At 41.1% G+C, this 21,933-nt stretch overlaps 1 protein-coding gene across 20 annotated transcripts in view; it reads right to left on the minus strand.

Annotated features, from left to right (window-relative positions):
• Positions 1–21,933, minus strand: part of LOC107275200 (MAP7 domain-containing protein 1) — a 119,830-nt gene that overhangs the window by 71,646 nt on the left and 26,251 nt on the right. For 4 of the 20 annotated variants that reach the window (XM_025080095.1, XM_015755073.2, XM_015755069.2 and 1 more), the window contains exon 1: positions 12,450–13,808. The exons of 13 other annotated variants lie outside the window; for them this stretch is intronic. In XM_025080095.1, coding sequence (XP_024935863.1) covers positions 12,450–12,651 — 202 coding nt within the window. In that variant the 5' untranslated portion in view covers positions 12,652–13,808. Of the gene's footprint in view, positions 1–12,437; positions 13,809–14,168; positions 14,462–21,933 lie in introns of those variants that run through there. 3 more of the 20 variants (XM_015755072.2, XM_015755067.2, XM_025080089.1) reach the window with 2 other exon arrangements.

Raw genomic sequence — 21,933 nt, forward strand, 5'->3', positions numbered from 1 at the left:
TCATTTCGAACGATTTGTAGGTTATTCCAGGTTGTTCCTGCTTGTTCTAGGTTCTCCTAGGTTTTTTTTTTTTTTTCCTAGGTTTTTGTAGGTTTTTGTAGGTTTTCGTAGGTTGCTCCAGGTTGTTCCAGGTTGATCAGGTAGGACAGTCACATAAAACCAAGGAAACACTGGAAAAGCGGAGGAGGACAAACGCTCTGAGAATAGCATGTGGATATAGGACCATTTCGAACGATTTCCAGGTTATTCCATGTTGTTCCAGCTTGTTCTAGGTTTTTCTAAGTTGTTTTAAGTTTTTCTAGGTTTTCCTAGGTTCTGGGTCTATCGATGATTGTTCTAGATTTGTATAGCGATCGGATAATAGCAACTAACTTAGAACAATGTAGAACAAGATTCGAAATCGGAACTATACAATGTAGAACGATTTTATATGTAGAAAACGTTTTTTTGATCCCATTCGAGTATTCTTCACTTAGCGGTACTAATATTTTGGAACAATATTTGGAATAATATTTAGAACAACTAGAACAACTTGGAACAACTAAAAAAACGTTAGATTTTCCATAAATGGGGGGTTACGGTAAAAAACTGTGTTTCCCGCCTCACCGCTACAAATTTCAATTGAGAAGCTAGTTTTTCTGGAACATTATAGAACAAACTTAGAACAACCCAGAACAAACAACGGAACAGAATTTTCGAGTTATAGGGGGCTAACTTCCCAGACCCACTTTAATTTTACAATTTCACAATTTCGAAAAGCCTCGTTTCAGAGTACCCGACTATCACATGTCTATATGTATATGCTTTTGCGCTAGTTGAAAAATTGAAAGTTGAAAATAAGATTTTTATTTAACATGTTCTGCCACTACTTTTCTACCTACAGTTGTCCGCATCCTTTGTTCTCGACAAAAACAAAAAAAGGCGAATAGTATCAGGAAGACACTTGAAACCCATGGAAAGTCTTTACCGTCAACTTGAACTTTCGTGTATGCCCATAAAATGATATCGTAAATACATATATGCACTAGATAAAATTTCAATCGTCCCGAAACGATTCACGCAACAGTCATGGATGGAGAGTCAATGTAAAAAGTACTAAACACGAGCTTCACGGCTAAAGATAAGAAATAAGAAATCATCACCACGTGGCTGCCGCTCGGATGTCGTTCTATTCCTTTTACTTCCTTATGATTCTCTTGACCTCTCGAAAACTCGACTCGAGTCATCCTACTAAGTCATTGGTCCATGGCAACGGAATTGTTCTAACGTGAAAGCGCACCACTGTAACGCAGAGTCAAATCCGGCCGAGAACAAGGATCAACAGATAACGAGTAAGCTGAATATTGTCATAGATGAGAACGCTAATGAATGACAAAAAAAAAGAATTTTGTCAATATAGATAAAAGTTCATCCCCAAGTGTTTATCCGTAAGTAAAGTATTTCTCCTTGTCCGCTAGAGGCTAAATTCTAAGATTTTTATAAAGCCCAGAGCGTCCCGAAGGTTTCGATATGTTGCGTGTCGTTGCACTTGACTTGCTCGACACAGAAATACAAGTCCTATAGTCAGGCATAGAGTTACATGCTCGGCACGGCGCACTTCATTTCTACGAGATGCCTACACGATGCTCATGGAATATTCAGAAGTACAAGACACCATCGTGAGGCAGCTGTATCTATAACGAAGTCCTTGCAAAATTTTCTCATAAGTGACTTTTAGGGACTTACCGCGGTTCTAAATTAAAACTTCTAAACTAATATATCAAGTTTATTGCATCCGTTAAAGGGCTTAGGGATCACTGTGATAATGGAATACGTTATACGACTTCTTGTAGAATTTAAGATCAAAAGTTCCTTAAGTCCTCGTCAAAAAAAGTAAAAAAAACTCTCGCAGGTACTTTTTACTGTATACCTTGTATCTTTGGAAGATCTTAAATTCCCATGTTACCCACTTATCCTGCAATCGTGTATCCCATACATTCGACTTTCTGCCGCCCACAATTATCTTGCACGTTTTTGACTCTGTATTTTTCGTCTTATATATTTACAAAATTATATTTAAACTCTTTTCTCTCGCGGATTATTATCGAACAGTGAAATATCGATGGTCGTTTATGATCCGCAGACCATAGTATAATTACACGGTTTAGACCCACGCGACCGCCAACTAAATGCTAAGTGGTTAATTTTTTTATTAGTGAAGGATCCGAACACACGATTCTAGATGCTGAATACGTCGCTTGGAAATCCTGTCGAACGATTTACGACTCTCCAGCAAATGTATTATATAGGTACCTATCGTTGCCAATCGGCTTTGGAGCTGTAACTAACGTACAAACTTTATTCGCGGAGAAACCAGAGTTGGCGAGAGACTTATATCCGCGATGCTCTCATCCCAGATCGCGTGCAGCGTAAAGCGGTTTAATTCTATTAGGCTGATTAACTTCGTTAGTTGCACAATTAGATTCAAATTGTGCTGCTAATGGCGGCAGTGCTGCCTGCTCCCTTCATTCGGACAGACGTATTTATGGATGCTGGTAAAAGGCGCATTCTCACACTGTACAAGTCTTTGAATTGTGTTTCAGGTTTTTTTTGTATTTTCGAAATTTCGAATTTACTCTCGTACGTTTCTTTACACGAGTAATCATTCTAAGTACATACTTATGTGTACCAAGTTTAACGTGTAAGAACGTTCGATCCGGTATTATGAAAGGAGATGAAATGTTTGCAAGTTTACCTTCACGGCGCGCAGATAGAATCTTCTTTTTTTTGAAATTCTAGAAGATGGTACTCACCTGAAACAGAATAAAAATCACTAATTATTAATACTGTAACGTAATTCTTTTCCTTGACCCGGCACCGATAGCAAAAAATACGAGAACGAACTATCTTCGAGAACCAACCTACGTTACCTTCGGCCGTCCACCCGTCGTTCGTGCATCCGCAAGCCAGGCGGGCGCCAGTCAATTCTTTTTTCACCGGGAACTGACGAGCCGGTATAAACTGGGAGTTGGGGTGGAACAGGCCCAACTCCACCAAGAACGAGAGCTCTGACGGAACCTATCAGAAGAGACGATAGCTTAACGGATCCTGTAGATTTTTGGGGACGCGTAAAATCGAGAAACGCAACCGTAGGTGCTGATCTTTGGGGTCGCGTAAAATCAGCAAACGCAACTGGATACACGAACGGGAGCGGACGGTTACGGAAATGCACGGCCGCTCAGGCTGCTAGGTTTGAGGTAGAGAGGGTCGGAGTAAGAGTCCGGCAAATAGTGCGAGCGACAGAGAGCGACGAACCGAGAACGTATCAGAACGAATCTTAATTGTCTATCGAGATCCCTTCACCAATTAATAAATTGGGAATCCTCACCGGAGCTGGTGCAGCTAATCCATGGAGGCCGAGAACCGTATCCAAAGGACACTGGTGGGCACTGCACTAAGGCACAGCACTACACCACCGTAACACTCACAGGAATTCATAGAATTCCTGGATATCGCGAGAACAACGCGAGAACCGTACGAATCGAGAACTTGCTATACCGTAGCGAAACACGGCAAGAAAAACTATCAACAGATAGCACGGGAGCACGAGCCAGCCCGAGGCACCTCGGTCGGTGCCCCGAGACAGACTGCTTTGACAATAGCCAAATCCGAGAACTAATCATTCTGATTGGTCGAGAGCCTTATAGCCGATAACTCATCTATCTCCTTCGAGTCGTCCCTTTAAACCAAGTCGAGAGCGTTCTTTAGCGAATCGGTACGTAATCCGTGGAGATCCTCCACGGCCGCTTCCCCAGGGCATCGGGCGACAGCTGGGCACCACACCCTCAACTCGGGCAGGAGGTTCCTCTCCTGCCCTTAACCATATCAAAACTTTCTCCGCCCGCATCACAGTACATACTCGGACGTGTCATTGTAAAAAATAGTATTTATTCGTGGAAATAAAGTGCGCATCTAAATTTAACGAAATGTTTTATTATTCATACAGCTGTGCCCGTTAACATTTAATATGTTGATTGAACGCACTTCAAATGTGTCGTTGCTTGTTTTAATGCAAATGGCGTTAAATTGTGTAAGCCTATGTCAACAATTTGACAGATCTCCACCACGTGTTAAAACACAAGACACAAATTATAATACATTTGAAATGAGTTGAAGCAACGTGCATGAGATCATTTTACACGTGTCAACAGGTGTAACACGTATTTGTCGATCTAATGCATGTGTTATAATTGGATATGCATAATATTTAGGAATTTGGATTTTACCCAAGAAATTGAGTTATGATGTTGCGCAGAGCAGCACGTGATTAAGTTTCCAAGTACAAAAAATATCTTATGAAAAAATGAGAACTTTGGCCAATATCGTCCTTACCAGGGATGAATATATTTAGCATTACGCCTAATAATATAAGAAAAGTCAATTTTACTGCAGTATTTAATAACTTGTCTGAACTATAAGACGAAACCTCTATGTATAAGATTATCGAATTACGATCCATACCTATCTAAGAGTTCTTCACGTCTTTCAATACCAACTTTCAACATTTTTTCATAAGTTCTTATAACAGCCGAATTGTAACCCGTAAGAAAATTGGCCATTGCCAATGCTCGTTTGCTAAAGGTAACGAATGGTTTTCCATTGATTTACATTGGTTAGCCACACATTACCTTCGACAAAAAAGAATGACGAGCAATAGGAAACTTTGCTAAGGGAATGGTTGTAGCTTACAAACTCCAAGGTACCAAGATCAAATTTCGCGAGCAACGTCAAGTATTTAATTTCGTAAACTTAACTTTTCTAGGATCTAACGTTACACCGAGTAAGTACGTAACTTTAACGTAAATTCAGTTGAATTGGTAAAAATATTTTTAAAGGTAATTTTTATTAATAAACTCTGTATGAAATCTATTTGCATACTGGAAACAACTAAAAAGTTAGGACAACTAAATAACACGTGTAAATACGTTGATCTAGCACACTTATATTTGTAGTGTGTTCATGTAGGTTTCAATGAAATAACATTTAAGAATGATATTAACAAAGGATAATAAAGGATGAGGTAGGTAATTCTAGATAATAATTATAAATATGATAAACGAGTGAACTTGACATTTAGCGTAAGGTTAACACGTGTAAGGGCACCATAATTACTATTCCCGCATATATTAATTGGGCCGTGAGCAATGAAATTAACGACGGTTAGGTTCTATAGTTATCTTTAGAAGATATATGTTCGTTCTAGCGTAATAAACAATAAAGAACAAAGACACGGAATTAGTGACAGTCGCTGAACATTCAATTTTACTCGGGCAGAACTTCACTACCATGCTCCACACACCTTGCATCCTATATTCTGTAATATTATTTATGCTGCTTGATATTTTTAAGAACAGTTGACCCGAGTGACCCAAAAATTATTTAAGAATCTTATTGATCATACATGTTGGCTATTTTGCTTTATTGTCCAACAATACTTTACTATATAGAGTAACGCAGGGAAATAAAGAAAATTATATTATATTTAAAAAAAACTCTATACTTTTTGGTAAATACGTAAAAGAATTAACGTATCGCGTTGAAATAGCACGTTGATAAAATTACATTAGTAATGTTATCGTAACATCAGAAAATAAGTGCCGATACATAAGGAAAGAAAATTCCATTAAACCATTTCGATAAAGTTGTAGGAGGAAAAAGTGAGGCAGATCTTTAATGAAAATTTTTGATTCCACTCTGAGAGACCAAAAAAGAAAAAGAAAATACAGAAAGCAATAGTATGACTTTGCAAGAGGCTTGTAACAGCAGCAGCAGCAGCAGCAATGACGACGTCCACACCGAGTATCAAGTTTTCTTTCATTGAGAAACTGCTTTTTAAAACTCCAGGAAAATTTCCTACCAGAATATATTTGACTACCCACAGCTCTCCAGCCACCCTACTATTCAGTTTTCACTGCGAACGTAGCATCGAGGAAAGTTCTCTCCCGCAGACAACTTCGATTTTTCGAATCTCAATGTCCAAGCGCAGTGAACTGCCAATTTCACTTGAGAAAATAGGAAAATTCCTCCTCGTAATGGAAAATCTCGAGTTTTCTTGCGGTGAAATGTCGCAGTCTCCCCCAAAGAAACACGAGATTTCCAAAGTGCTAATAAGCACCCAGGTGAAAATATATGTATATTAAAAATAAATGAATTATATATCATTTATATATGTACAACTAGCTTCACGTAGTTAACTGCGGGGCGGATCGATGTCGTTTTATATCGCTCATTCCTCTGGAGAAAGCAATCGGAAAATTCCCAGATGTATCTTATCAAAGAGTACCTTAGATATTGCAATTTGTCGTTATAGTATTGAAATGTAATAATATACAGTCAAACGTTAAACCGTTACCTCTTACAGATGTTTATGTATAATCACGGCGTATATATCAATACTTTCGGTACATATAAATTATATATAATTATTATTTTGAAATAAATAATATACAATTATTCATGTATATAGGTAATAGATAAATTATGTAAAATTAATTATATGTATATATAATTTGTACATATAATCCTTCCACCATCAAGCACGACTGAAAAACACACTATACAGTGATAGTGCCAGAGATAAGAAAAAATGTGCAAATAAATCCAGCCAGCAAAAAAAGTATCCTTGTTGAAAATACAGACAATCAATTCTATTTGAAATTAGATTTCTCATTTCGAGCGTGTCATCCCGTGAATGAGTCACAATGCTGGCCAATAAATAACTAGAATTCAATGAGCCTCGATAATTCATATCCATATGGAGAAGCAGCTCGATATATATTTATCTAGTAACATACGGCTTACGTGCGAACAAGAATACACGCCACACCCTGTACGACAGGGAGATATTAGAAATCCAGGCAAAGTCCTTGCGTGCTGCAGACGTGTTGGATGCCTATACTGTCAGGGCCGGCAGTGGCATCGTTGCCTGTGACCTTTTACTACCTGCTAGATATATCTCAATATATCCATATAGTATATATCAGCTTATATAGTACAACGATATATCTATAGAATGGCCTTCGGCATCAGAAGATACGCGATCCTCCAGCTTCGTATTTCACAAGACAAAGGAAAGCTGGTGCACTTTATAACAGCGAGTCTTCGGGATACGTAGACTACAGAGAAGATCGTCCGAACGAATCTAATCCTCTCTCTTTCTCTCTTTCTCTCTTTCTCTCTTTCTCTCTTTCTCTCTAGGTTGGACGTAATCAACCGAATCCACGAGACGAAAGATAAATATATAGATATACTATCTAGAACCAAGTGAAACCCGCAGACCCTTTTCAATTAGGCATAGAGCGAAGTACTCTTGGTGCTGCAGAATATTCCTTTCACATTGGACTTTCGGTGCTTATACTTGTCTCTCGCTCTAAGGAAGTCTCGCTATATAAATTATCCTTAACGAGTAAAAGACGGCTGGCGATGGCTTGCTGGAAACTCTATCTTAGCTACTCAGCTTTTTTAACATTGATAATTGGTAGAACCACCCACGGACGTTTCTACTAATCGTACAATGTGCTTACACGCCTACGGTCTTTCATCGTAAACTGCAGCCAGCTGGAAGATCTACGAGGCTGCTCGTACCTACGTCTCTCGTGTAGCTCCATTATATTTATACTCTATCCTATTAGATTTTCAATGGAACATACTTTCGGAATGGAGTTGGGACTCCTTCTCGATAGAGCCAATTTTTCTCCTTCAATTCGTAACGTTCACTTAATTATATTCCATTTGGACACCACACGTACTTGGGATCCAACTTGATGATCGGAGAGAAACTGTTCCAGAGGTCCATCCTGGTGGGAGATACGAGGGTAGAGTAATAAAAATATGGGTAATTCCACAGATAAGAGAGCGAGCTCATTAGCTTTCGCTGATCTTTGAAATTTTGCAAATGCATATATACGCGGACGAGTGCGTCGTTGTGAAAAGTGGTGAATCGGCAAGTCGAATAAAAACTTGGACCTTGTGGTAAATAATGGAGGCAACTCTAGCAAAAGATTTCCAGTGTCAGCGTACGGATTCGCATCTGATTCACGTTTCCACGTGCCTTTGCGCGATTCCCCCCCGTTGAGATCCCGACGGGGCTCTTCGTTCACCCTGCGCTACTGATGATACCGGAGCAGCATCTTTTTCATGGGACAATTACGAGTTTTCTCCCGGAAACAAGAAAACGATGATCTCGTGTCTCATCTCGTGGCCTCGCAGACATTGCGATGGGAATAAAAAGGTAAATGAGTCTGACCAGGCTGGAAAAACTAGGGAGAAAAATTATATCGCTCGGGAACGTGACCATCCCATTCATTCGTTTTTTTCTTTCTTTTTGTTTTTTCTTAATTTATTTTTCCTTCTCGTACCTTAGTGGTCTTATCGAGAGTACGAAGCTGCAAATCGGGACAATTTTCTAAACAACCACGCAGCAGTCTTAATACTCGGCTACTTAAGAAATGAAATCGTCACTCGCTACGCCGCGTAGCTACACTTAATAAAACAAATTCCGCAGCTTTCCACGTAGTTTGGCAACAATGAGCGAAAAAAGAGCAACGACCGTCATTACGTAATCGCCTGGGGAATCGATTATCGGGAGAATTCGATCGTCCGAATTCCATTGCATGCCATGTCTTACGCTGGTATTACGTAGCGTTTTGAATGGCCACCGTGTTAGAATTAAAGGAGGCGTAAAAGCGTTAGGGAAACCAGAGTTCGGGTGATAAGCGCGGGTAATTCAAATAGCCGAGGTAAAGAAATACGCGTTGCTGCAATAACTCGTGAGGTAGTGTGAAAAAAGGAAAGGACTGACGACGTTAAAAAGAACAATGCTATAAGTACGGCAATCTTGCACGTATCCGTTTCGCAGTGCAGAATCAATCCGAGCCCAGTAACGCCAACCGTGCGTGGCGTCTGGAATATTTCTTTTGCGGGGCCGCTCTCAATTGTGTCTCGTTCACACGTGTGAATTATGTGCTACCAAATATGTATACATGCACTAAATACCGGCTGGTTCAGAGACAGAGCCTTAGGCAGGGCTGAAAAGCCAAATTGCTATACCTCAAATTACCACGTGTTCTAAATCTTCCATGAACGGCCTCCCTTCGTCTTCTCTTCTTTTTCTCACGTCTAGCCACTGCCGGGTGCAATTACGATAAACCTCCTCACTCGGAATACCTAGACACCTACTCCTTAGAGACGGAGTAAATGCCTGCATGGCGAAAAAAGTCCATTCCTCCCGGCAAATAATTTAAACATTCGCACCGATATTCTCGCGGAGCTAACGAACCAATGAAAGGAGTTTCAGCTGCCTGTACTACAATGTTGCCGCGTAGGACGAGAGGCGACAGTTTTAATTCGGAGCGAGACTTAATGTACGTGTCTCTTAACATACATACGACCTACATGAAGGTAATGTCATTATAATTTCTAATGGTTTTGTCAAAGCGGCCTGGAAGAGGCGAGTCGAAGAGAGGGAAACAGCTCAGGCTGACTTAGAAGACGTCGACGAAGAATCTATCGATCGGTCTACCGAGAGCCGAGGCTCCTTCGACTTACGAACTGTGTCACGTCGAGCGTAAACCGACTGGTCAAGAATGAGGGGCTGAGTGGACGAAGAGAGGAAAGACAAGGATAAACGAGTCGGTACGGGAAGGCATTAGATCAGTCAAATAAATAATTGAATAACAGAGGAAGAAGCTCGTGCATGTATACGGAAGCCACGAGAATCCTGTGAGAATCGGTTGTTTGCACTTGGGCAATCCAGATGCGAGTAATTAGTGTTCTTGCTCTTATTTATTTTTCCTTCCTCGCTTCTGTATTACGTGGCCATAGACCTGGTCAGGGCACCGTAAACCAGCAATCGCATTTGGCAGACATGATTAAAATAACGGTAAAATAAAACAGTCACGTTCTGGCTAGTTGCTACGTATGTATAGATGTATACGTCTTACGTGTACTATACGTATACAGATGGAATTATTTTGAAAAAGACATACGGAAATGGATAAAAGAAAGAAATAAAATGACTAAATTGCTAAATATAAATTCAATTTCTCTGAAGGAAGTTCCAGGGTGTTTGCGACGATTCACGTAATTGAACTATCGTGCTAAGCTATGATATTAGCTGTTAGCCCGACTACAGTCAGATCAGAGTTCACGCTGCGTGTTCGTGGCAAGCAAATAACACAGTAAAACACACACTTCGAGTAAAGTTTGCCTGTTAGCGAACAACGTGTTGTTAAGATTATTAGTCTCGTTCGTGGTAGCCGCCATTTGGCCTACGGCGACAGTCGTCTCGTTCGGTTAAGCCTTCATTTAGCCAGGAAATAACGTCATCGGGCCAGCACAAGTGTTACCAGTGTAATGCAAGATATATTTCTTAAATGAAAATAGTCAGCCGTCGATCGTTACCCGTGCCCATTGATAAAGACGCTTTCGCGTGGAGGAACCCGAGCAAGAATCGCTGTACATAGAAACGCCCTGTGACTCGTAAAATAATTGGATAAGGCAAAAGTCGCAGAGCAAGCATATGTAAAATCTTGATAAATACGAATCGTGGTAGATTAGATCGATTGGTCGTGCAGGAGCGACAAACAACCAGAACACTCTTGTACGTGGTCTTGTATACGGATATAGCTATAGGTATAATGGCATCGACAGCGATGACGTAACATACCAGGAAACAGACAAGGACTTTCGTTATACTCGTGTCCTTAATCGAATTATTCCGCACTGAATAAAGGAACACGTTTCGAAAATTATAAGAATTACGTAAACCATCTTTGCTAAGTGAGTAGCCAGCACTTGTATTATAATGTAGCTTGACACAGTCGGATGATTCAGAATTCCGTAGCGACGTATCATTCGTATCTGGACTATGTAAAATGGGAATTGGAGGGTCTTTGCCTAAGTTCGTGAAAACTTTTCTGACTTTGCGACGTACACTTTTTTCTTTCGCTCCTTTTAATAATGATTTGCGGGCCAGCCTTAAATCATAGAAGAGTGTAAGGAAAGCACTTTTATCGGTGCTCGTAAAGGCAACCCCAGTCCACTCCCTCGTCCCTGTCTTCCTTCCCCTACAGACTCACAGACTCACTCCCGTTTCATCTATCCTTCCAGAAATTGCGAATCTCTCGTAAAGCCTGCTCCGTGTAGCAGAACATTGCTGCAACGTCGGTATTAACTATGTACCAAGCCATAACGGAAATGGCAGAGGTTGCGTTTACGGGTTGACTGTACATTTTACGTGAAAAGTAATTCACGGAATCGAAGGAGATTTTGCAAAATGATAAAAAATTACTTAAAAAAAAAAAAAACCTCAACCAATCGAGTCCCAAGGGATCGTATTTATCGGACTAGGTGCAGGTTACGTAACATATGGATAAAATCAGTCTCACAATCAGATTTGTAGACTAAAGGCGGAGAAACAATGGACGACGTTTCTTAGGAGTATGCTGTGTATCGCCGAAGAATAATAATAATAAGTCAATGGGAAATTATAAGATCGTTAAGTCGATTGCTTCATCGCTCTACGTGTCGGTTCATATACACACCGATGCTCGAAGGGACACGCAGTTATTACGGGCACAGTAAACACCTGGGTGTACGATCTCGGGGGAGATATTTTTCTCATTTCTTTCACTGTTATCGCTGGTCGGTCGATTCTTCGAAAGTAAAATTATCTTTCTCAATGCGCATCTTGTGCGCCAAGAACAAATATAATAGCGAAAATACATCCCGTTCTTATCGCGGATGGAGAAAAGATTCATGACTCCTCCTCATTTTAGGGCGCAGTTATCGTTGAAATTGTAACTAGCCGTAATTTGCTTTGTACGCGATTCGGTAATTTAATTAATAACGCGAGCTTCGACCGTTTTTCAATGCACATGCCACGACTGCCAATTCAATCGCCGTGCACGTTATTATGCTGATGTAATATGTCGTCATTGTTATACTATACGTAATTGTTCAGCCGTTAAAGAAAAACGTGGGTCATTGGGGAAAAGGTGAAAACAAGGAAAATTAAATTCATGCAGGACAAGTAGTATACGTGCTTTTAGGAATTAATGCATATTATCGCGTTAATAACGTACTTGCTTCTTCATATAATGAGGCCAAAGTTATGTCTGCTTAAAAACCTGAAGTTTCGTGAATAGATAAACCAGAGTTCCACTTTTAGTTGAATACAGAATAACGACATACTCGACGAGAGGGTCAAGGAGATTGATAAAAATAGTAGTAGGAAGATTTAGAATTATTTTTTTTTTTCTTTTTTTTTAGGGAGAACTAAATATTAATTTGACCTCAAGTGTTTTTAACAAACGCAAAGCATTATTAATTTGTTAGTAATATATGAAGATCGAGAGGAGGGCCACTTAGCGTGCTTAGACTCATAAGAGATATACAACCTAAGGACTCACATAGCCAGACGTTGCCACGCGGCGCCGTGTGAAGAAGGTTCAAATGAAGGTTAAAGTCCAACCCGGCAAGATCCTGTCGAAGGTGAGTACTGTCCATGACAAGAGCCCTTTCCGGTAACAGGAAGAGATGATCACTTCCGTCAGCGGGGCCCAGGGTTCGCGGTAGGCCGAGCCCAGGAGGCCCCGAACGGGCTGTCAACATTCTAGGCGAAGGTGAATCCTCGGCGATCGCCTTTCCAAGGGGCGCATTATTTGACTCTGTACCCGACACGCTGATCACGAATGTTCTAGCCCTTATGAAGTATCTCTCCTTCGACCTCCGCTAGTCCTTTATGCGTCTGAGCTCGTTGCGGCAAGGAACGAGCTGATTCCGGATTTACGGATGTCCAGAGATATTTATAAGGAATAAATTTCTCCTAAATCTCTTTCTCAAAATATCTCAGGCTCTGGATGACTATCTTGAGCACCTTTGAGTCTCTCGAGTCGTGTCTGTATCCTTCTACTAAAATGTACCCTCTGTTGTAATGCAGCACGCTATCCTGGGATATCTGGCGTACCTGGATACCTGACGTGTTACACGGGAGAGCCTGGATACCAGTACTCTCTGTATTCATTGGGTGTTAGACGGAGTTCAGCAAAGAGACTTGAGAATTTTTCCCAGGATCCAAGTCATCTTCTGCTTCAGGCTTTCTCTATTTTCCAGCAGCATCACAGCAAATACATAAGATTCCTGTCAGCATGCGAGTCTGCTTCTTTCCTCTGGGATGTATGGGGTCACTTCTAAATGTGGAAGTCTGATTCGTATCCTGACGATCAGGTTCTCTTGTCCGATCCTCGAACTTCTCCCAGCCTCTGTCCTCGTACCGTTATTTGTCGTCTCTCGTGTGGACCGAAGTAGCTCGGTGAACTTTTCGCACTACCGTGACGATGACGACGAGGACCAAATCAGTTCCTTACAGAGGGCAACCATCCCGGTGGCTTATTTGTCGCGTCTCTCCTGGTGCTCAATAGTTTGAAAATTACAGAGCGCGATCGTATACCGGTTAACGGTTCGACGTCTGACAAGTTTGAAAAGGAAATTTTTGATAAATGATTTCTTCCTTTATGGTATCCTTTCTTGACCTCAAATTTACGTCTCTTCGAATGGATGACTTTGATCGATGCCAACGACGAGGTCGAGTCACCATTTGTCAAAGCCGTCTTCTTTATTGGCACAAAGATCTCTTGGACTGACACAAGTAAATGACGACGAATAAGGGGAGAAAACGCACAACAGAATACAAGACGGAATTTCAAACTTGATAAAATGGTCCAAGTGTCAACATCATGACCCCAGCTCCTTAATTCACGCTCGGTGATCTGTCAGATTCGAAATAGACACGACAGTTATGTAGAATATTCCAATATTCCTGATCCACATAAAAATTCATAGAAACTTGTATTTACAGATCCCTTGCCCCAGTTACTCAAGAGGAAAATCATACAAACATAAACAGTGGTATAGAAACAGTAATGAAAAAAAAAAAAAAAAAAAAACTTCTTAGCAGATCTTTAATATCATTCACCGTACACAAAATAAACGTTATCAGTAACACCAGAAACAGTCACGTGAGAGCCAAAAATACGGTGTGTTAGCGTAATATAAAAAATAAAATACAAACGGGATATTTAATATATAAAGTAACAACTGGGAATACGAGGAATCCACAAAAATGTCACCTAATGCAATCACAGTATACACGACACACGCCGGCAAATCGCACCTCGTGTCAACCTGTCACTGTGCTTATGTATGTACTGTATGTAGTAGCACAGCAAACACCGGCATATTAATACTCGCTGAATCTTTTGGACGTATGACGCTCAAGAGGAGGCTTGGGTATTCGTGACGAATCGGGGATCGAGTAAGAAGGCAACGTAATGCGTCGCAACGCGAGAACGAAATCCGGACGTAAACGCAACACGACGCGACTCGATCCTTCCTCCGTCGCGGTCAACGTTTGACTGATCGTGAGTAGGCACTGGCGCGACGCACGCTCCTTCGGCAGAGTCCCGAGGAGTGTCGGGCAGCGCAGACCCGATAGAGAAGCCCGTCGACATAATGCGAGCGATGATAATGATCCCAGCCGCTACCGACACAACAAGTACACCTATCGGTGCAATATCATTGGTTATTTCAACTATAACCCAATGCGCGGTTGCGACATCGTTGCTATCATTTTTTTTTTTTTAAAGAGAATCAGTAGAATCCATGCAATTATCATATAGAGGTGAAGTGAAAGGTACTGAAAAGAAAAGTTTTCTTTTCAGTCACGGAATTACATGGCGGAAAATAGAATATTATATCAATAGAATATTGGACATGTATATTGGTCAAAATGGAAAAATGATATTTAATATAACGTAAAGACGGCGAGAAATGGTTGACACTGCTTTGGTCTGTGAGAATAGAGAGACACCGAGTGACGCCTGCGTGCGATAGAGGCGCTTGGTTATTCGTCCAACAATAAGTTTTATTGGTCGGAACGAGGATGAGGGAAGATAAAGGAAGGAAGAACAGTGTGATGTGATGTAAGAATTGTTTACTGAGTAAGCAAGAATAAGAAATGGCGAGCAGGGCGTTTGTACTGGCCATACCGGTAGCTAGCGAGCAATAAATCGACTTGGCTCGAACGTAGGGACTCCATGAGGAAGGATGAAAGACGCTGGGCTGCGGTTAGCAATTTGCGCTAGTTTCAGCTTTATGGCTGGGAAATGTTTCAGGAAGTCATGTCGAAATTATCCCGTCCCGTGACACGCAAAGCCAACCCCCTTTCCCGGCGAAAACGTTTCACGGAACTATTCAGCTTTATGTACCTCTATCAGGCTGCGCCATCCTGACCTAGCCCAACGTCGCCAACCTTGGTCGGAACACCAGTCTTTACCTACAGAGAAAACTAAAATTCAATATCGAAGGAATACTCGGATTGCACTGTCGTAAAGGCTGGAAAGATCTTCAAGAACATGTAGTCCAGGGTGTTATCTTAAATTGTAAGATGAAAGAAATACGACTAAATCGAAGCAATTTCTGCAGGAGCAGCACGACTATCAAAGACGTCGAGAATTGGAATCGATGACCTTTCATGCTAGCCAATATGCTAGAAGCGCGTGACGTGCTCTGTGTCGTATAAAGTGGTATCGCCTGAGATAGCCGAGACATGCACTGCAAGCACTGTGCAACCATGCACTGAGTTTAGAGGCTAAATAATGCATACGTAAGATGACAGTCATGGCCTCTGTGGCTTCTTTTCGTTTATCACACGCGAGAATAGATATTCGTCTAATCCAACCACACGACAAAAGCTATTGCATTCCTCAAAGTATTTCCTGTCTAATCTACTTGCAGTCATTCTATTCCTAATTTCGTTGAGACTTTGGCGGACTGTCTGACCTGATAGATACCTATTTTGGTATCATACACGCTAATCTGATTCAATTCGAATTTCGACAGTATTCAGTCGACTTCCGAGGAATCCTCATCTCATCTCTGCCTATTCAACGTAGATTCGCTCAGATTTAATTTTAGGCTTCTGAAACGTCTCAAGGTTCTCCGACTTGATGCGTAGATTTGTGACTCGGCTAATTATAAAAATACTCGTTGAATCGTATTCAATTGTAGACGGTATTATCATGCATGTGACAATTTTATCATTCGTAGGAACGTCTACGTTGACTTTGACACATTGTTGGGAGTCCAGGTGGAATTCTTTCTATAGTTACGATTGCTCGGTTGAGGGATCCCCGTTACACGGAAGCCATTTGACGATCGTTATTCGTAATACGTACGACCAAATTGTACGCGTGGGCATCGTGGAAACGATCGCAGAATTTTTAATAGGATTTTAGCAAAAATAGATACTGGACAGCCACTGTCCTGGTTCTTGCTCAGAAAATTTAGGGGGGTAGGCATTTCTGCAGACATTTAAATAGCTTCCAGATAATGGAAAAAAATCTTGGCACGCATCCGGAACAGAAATTACACTCAACCTTCAATGTATTTCCCGATACGGAACAAGTTAATAAAAAAAAAGCATATATGGCAAAGGGTCCAAAGAAATATTGATCGTTCAGGACACGCGTAGCGCCATAAAATAAAGAGACACCCTAGTAGATTTAATTTACCTAGCACAGTAGGGTCACTGGCTAACAATAAGATGAAATTCAACAATTAGTATTAGTACGTGTAAGCCCTCTCCCAAATCCTTCATGGCCTAATGGGACGTAAAAAAAAGAACCTACGTGCAGACCTACATAGGTATGTACATACATATACAGGATTACTCGGCCCAAACGTAAAAGCTGAATATAGCCCGTCCATTCGATCCCTATGGCAGAACCTACTCTTCGGTTGATGCGTTTATGCTGAATAAGCCTGTATATTATTATATCATACGACAGAGCATATTAACCAATAACCATAGGAACTGATTTGCTATACCCAGTTGGTTTGCGGTTAAACACTCTTAAAAAGCGGAAGGGGAGTTACATACCCACGTACCGGCTATACAGGTACAAATTGGTCACGAGTATATTTTAAAGAGGGGCCATGTCCTTACGGCTCGACACTTAAAAGAGTCCCTTGTCAACTAAGCTTCGTACATAAGTAACATACATGCTAAAACTCTCCGTTAATCCGCAAACGGCGAATGTTGGAATTAAAGGATAGCCTGGATTATTTGAGATTTAAATGTACCAATTCAAATGAGAATCGGATTACTCGTTCGCCATCGACGAACTATTTTCTCTCAACGTTCTCTTTAATAATATCTAATAAAATCATATATTATGTCTTATTAAACGTAGTTCATCCTGTGTCGAGGTCCTTTTTCAAAATCTTAAAAAATATCTATAATTGATTCAATAAAATAGAAATGAAAATGAAGCCGCAGAATGCATTAATCACATCCTTGCGCTATATACGCTGGTACTCTGTGTACCGTCTAATCCGTAGAAATCTGTACAGGAGATAAGAGGCCCGTACGTGCATACACGTACAACACGTGTAACACGTTAGAATGTGTAAGCCGTGCAAAGTGATCTGCTTGGCAAACGTCAAACTACAGCTTGTTCAGGGAACACGAGAAGGCGTGTCCCTTTTTGCTTCGAATCTAACTGTTGAATTGGCTCCTTCGATCCGGTAGCTTTGCGCAACTACACGAGAGCGCTTCCGTAGGTGTCTCCCTGGTACAGTGTTATCTCTATCCTTCGACCAATTGTAAGGCGATTTAATAAATAATTATCGATCAGTGCATTTGGAAATATTTTTCGACCGAGAGGCGCTCTAACGCAAATTTAAAAATTTCGAGATTCGTCGTACTGGACCTTTCGCAATATTCTCGGTAAAAAACAGTAAAGGATCGTTAACGTAACGACATGCGGTTTCCTCAGGAAAGTTTCATTAAAAACAGCCACAAACATAAATGCACAATGTAGTATCATTTCACATCTTCAAATTAGTTAAATCTATCTTGAGTAAATTACTCCCAGCCCATGCGGCACGTAGCCGCTCGTCTTACCGTCTTACGGGTAGAAAGTTAGCGCGGTCTTGTTGTTCTCTCTTTTTCAAAAATTCATAAATCATCCTCACGACGCAACTGCGACGCATCGTTCATTTATGTGGGAACAGAGAGCTATTTTTCTGCTTTCTTTGATTAATCGACAAATTTAATTAAATTATTTGGAGCTTCACGTGATTTCGAAAATCGGAATCGCGAATCGTTTCCATGCGAAATCAATTAAATACTTGAGCAATTACTGCGCTATTAACTTGGACACAATTATCCAGCTGCTAGTTATGCTGCTTCTTTTTTTTTCACGTTTCCTGCGCGTGCCAAACGGACCAACCGATCAGGTTGTTGCCGAGCGTGCTCGATACGGTTCAGACGGTTTACCTCCCTACCTAGATTTCGATTCTTATTCGGTAACGACAGTAACAGCATGCGCACCTTAATATTCGACAGAATGTAATTCGCGAGTAATGGCATTAAATGGCAAAATTTGAGACATGGCATGCCGACATAAAAAAGAAAGATAAAGGAAGGAAAGTCGGATGATGTCACTCTGACTGTACCTACATACATATATGCACGAATCCACGATACCAGAGAATTACCGTTGCGTGCCTTTCATAAGCCTAAAGTATATCAGGGACCCTGACTGGAAACTCGCCTATATTTTATCTCCTTTTATTTTTGACGAGACACGAACGTGTTAAAAAAGGTTAATTCGCGGCGGGTTAATTAACATTCCACTAAGAGGTTGACACGTCCCATGGACACCTTGGTGCAATAGCCGCACCGCAGGTGTGGATTAGAGAAGAAGAATCCAGAGCTCTTTATTTACTGTCACAACGAACGGGATCTGATCATTAATTAAAATAGCAAACGACAATTCAATAACAATGCTTTCTCCTATCCGCAGAGACATTTCTTTGGCAACAAAGTTCAGAGTAAATGGGATACCTGGCCACCAGTGCTTAAACTATCCGGCACCAGTAGGTTTCTAACGTTTTCCACGATTTTCCTCAATTTTGACAAGTCGATCGGTAGTCACATAGAAAGACATAGATCGCACGCTCGATGGAGCACAGAGCTCGAGCAACTTTTTCCGGACCATTCACTTGTAAAAGAAAATCTATCGAACCTCCTCTAGATTATTTGCATTGATTTGGGATCGACCGCGCGTTAAAAGAAATGTTAGCTATACACACTGCTTGATCAAGTTCATTGTGTCTTTACTTGTAGGAGATTGCGTAAAGGATATACGGTTATAATACGTTTCGGTTATAATACATTTCCGGATGCGTAAAGTCTAATTTCCATGAGACGTTATTCAGCAGTTACCATAGCCAGAAGGAAGACATTTGTTTATCCGTTGGTCGTTAATGACTACTAAGAGCAAAAGAGATGAGAAGAAGATCTGACTGTATGAGATGGTACAGTACAGAAACAGAATATACATATAGGAATTCTTAAGGATTCTAAGGATAATTACATGTCTCATCGAACAACTTAATTAACCCAGACCAATGCTTTCGGTGTAGTAAAACTTTCTAATGTCGAGTCTCACGGTCTCCGATGTACCGAACGGAGATTACTCGAATAAAAAGATCCTTTCATGAGAGGAAACGCACGTTGGCATCAACGGAGGAGTCTATGTACGTAGATACGTATGTATACACTATACATATGTATAAATGCAAGGTACGCAATTGGGGCAACGATTGTGTCAGTGCGCTGCAGTTTATTGGCGTCCGGTTGCACCTGTCGCTCTCTTATAACCCGTAGCAACGTAATTGTCTAATTTCCATTAAAGATTCTGGGTTGGGCCAGACTACTTTGCGACACGCTTCGAAGAACCTTTGCTACCAACTTTCCAAGGGTCACAGTCTGGGTAACGTAGTGTCAAGAGGTATCTTCAAATTGTATTGGGTGAAAGTACTTGTAATTCTATATGGTCACACTTTCATTGACCCACAGTCGAACACTGATACTAGAACTTGTATAAGGATTAAGAAGATAAATAGCCAAATACATTTTAATCACGTACTCGAACGTGACGAACGATTTAAAATTTATTTATTTGCTGAACTTGAGGTACGTGCACTTGACTCTAACCCGAGTCAACCTTAATTTCAGTTCTTTATTTACACATGAGCATTGCGAGTGGACGTGGCTCTACGAATGTGGCAGTAGACCAACTAAGAAAGGGTCACAAGTATTCTTGAAGAAAGAGTGGAGTCTGCGAGATCAAGAGAGCTTTGTAGAAACGTCATCTAGGAAAAATTATAGCCAGACAGACGTAAAGTGGAGTGGAAACTGTACTTGTCCAGGTAGCTTCCAGCTGTTCCGAGCGTCTGCAAGATTGCGCTACTAATGAAGAAGAACAAACTGAAACGAAGAGGAACGACGAAGCACCAGTGGGAATGAGGAAGAAGTGGACTTTTGGTTTAGACGGTTCTTTCGAATGCAGCTTTCACGTGCAAGAGGAAATAGACGAGGTTGCCAGGGTGACGGCCGGCGCCGACGTAGAGGGTCGATACGACGCTACGACGCCCCGACGCCCCGACGCCCCGACGCCGACAACGTCACCAATGCGTGCCCCAAGAAGAATACACTCAGCATTTCCCCACATCCTGCTTAAATTCACTCGAGCAGGTGCCACCCTGGCTGCAGTTATTTTGCGATGCAATTCTTCGCCAAAAAATGTAAATGCAACGGGCGCAGTAACGAGTCGGTCGCCTGCTTCGTAAAATGCATTTTATTGGATTGATTTATGAAAAAGGGTGAATGACCTCTTGAAATCGGGTCGTCGTATGCAAAGCTGAAAAATTATAACTCGCTCGCCGTCATTCGTACGCGATTCCAGGATCGAATAACGCAGGCTCCACGAGATCGGTAAAACGGTCGAGCTTAGAAGTGAACCGGGGGAAAAATCGCGGGCCTATTCGATCGCTCATGCAGAACGATGACACGGTCGCTGGCATATAAATTCTTCTTGTTTAGCTTGCCTTCTATTCGATCATCGCCGATGCTCTATTTTCACGGAGAAATCGACAACAGCCTTTTCAAATCGTTAACACCGCTCTTTCGTCATAAGTCTTTTTGTCGGTTCACCTAAAACGCTCAACACGCATAAAGGTTACAACTACAGAGCTACAGAGGTTAGTGTTCGGGCAACACAAAATTCTACTAACAATGACAACTTCATCAAAGTTTCCCGCTGCAATTCCCGATCTCGTTAACTTAATTCGTCGATCTTATTTAAATTATCATTGTAACTGGAAATTTATTGCTACGCAAGCACCAACCGTTCTTCCAGTAAGCGCAGCTATGCATTTTACTTCCTGTGTATATACTGTATTAAATTTTGTTATTGTTACATCATGCATCCCATCAACTTCTGGTAGAGCCTACGTAGAGTGAGGGGCACCTGCTCTTCTTTTACTGTCAAACTGGCTCCGCAATTAGGACTAGATGTATTTAGGACTAATTGCGACAGAGAAGTAACGAGCAATTAGACGAGTTTCTAAATAAGCGACGCCTACCGGACAATGCTGATACTAGAGACATTCGCATCCTTTCGTTTAACACTCTCTTGATAAGTATCTTATGTGCTATAGCAAATCATGATAAAAATATTGAAAGATTAATCGACGTTAAATTTCTCCTGAGATTCGTCCCATGCGCAGAGGCATTCGTCACCAGAAACAAAACGTTACGCCCAACTATTATGCTATAGGAATAATTGGCTACTAGGAATGCAGCTGTTGTAAGATTATCGATCGCTTCACCTCTGGCTGTTATCGTGAACGTGTTACCTTCTGTTACTAATCTTCCTGATAATGGCTTACAAGAGACAGAACTTGTACCAGACGAAAGAGTCTATAAGGAAATAAAGAATTTTTCATTATTGATTTGTTTTTTTTTTTTTTTTTTTTTTTATT

This window comes from Cephus cinctus, unplaced genomic scaffold, assembly GCF_000341935.2.
Source record: "Cephus cinctus unplaced genomic scaffold, Ccin1 Ccin1_scaffold0126, whole genome shotgun sequence".
Classification (NCBI taxonomy): domain Eukaryota; kingdom Metazoa; phylum Arthropoda; class Insecta; order Hymenoptera; family Cephidae; genus Cephus; species Cephus cinctus.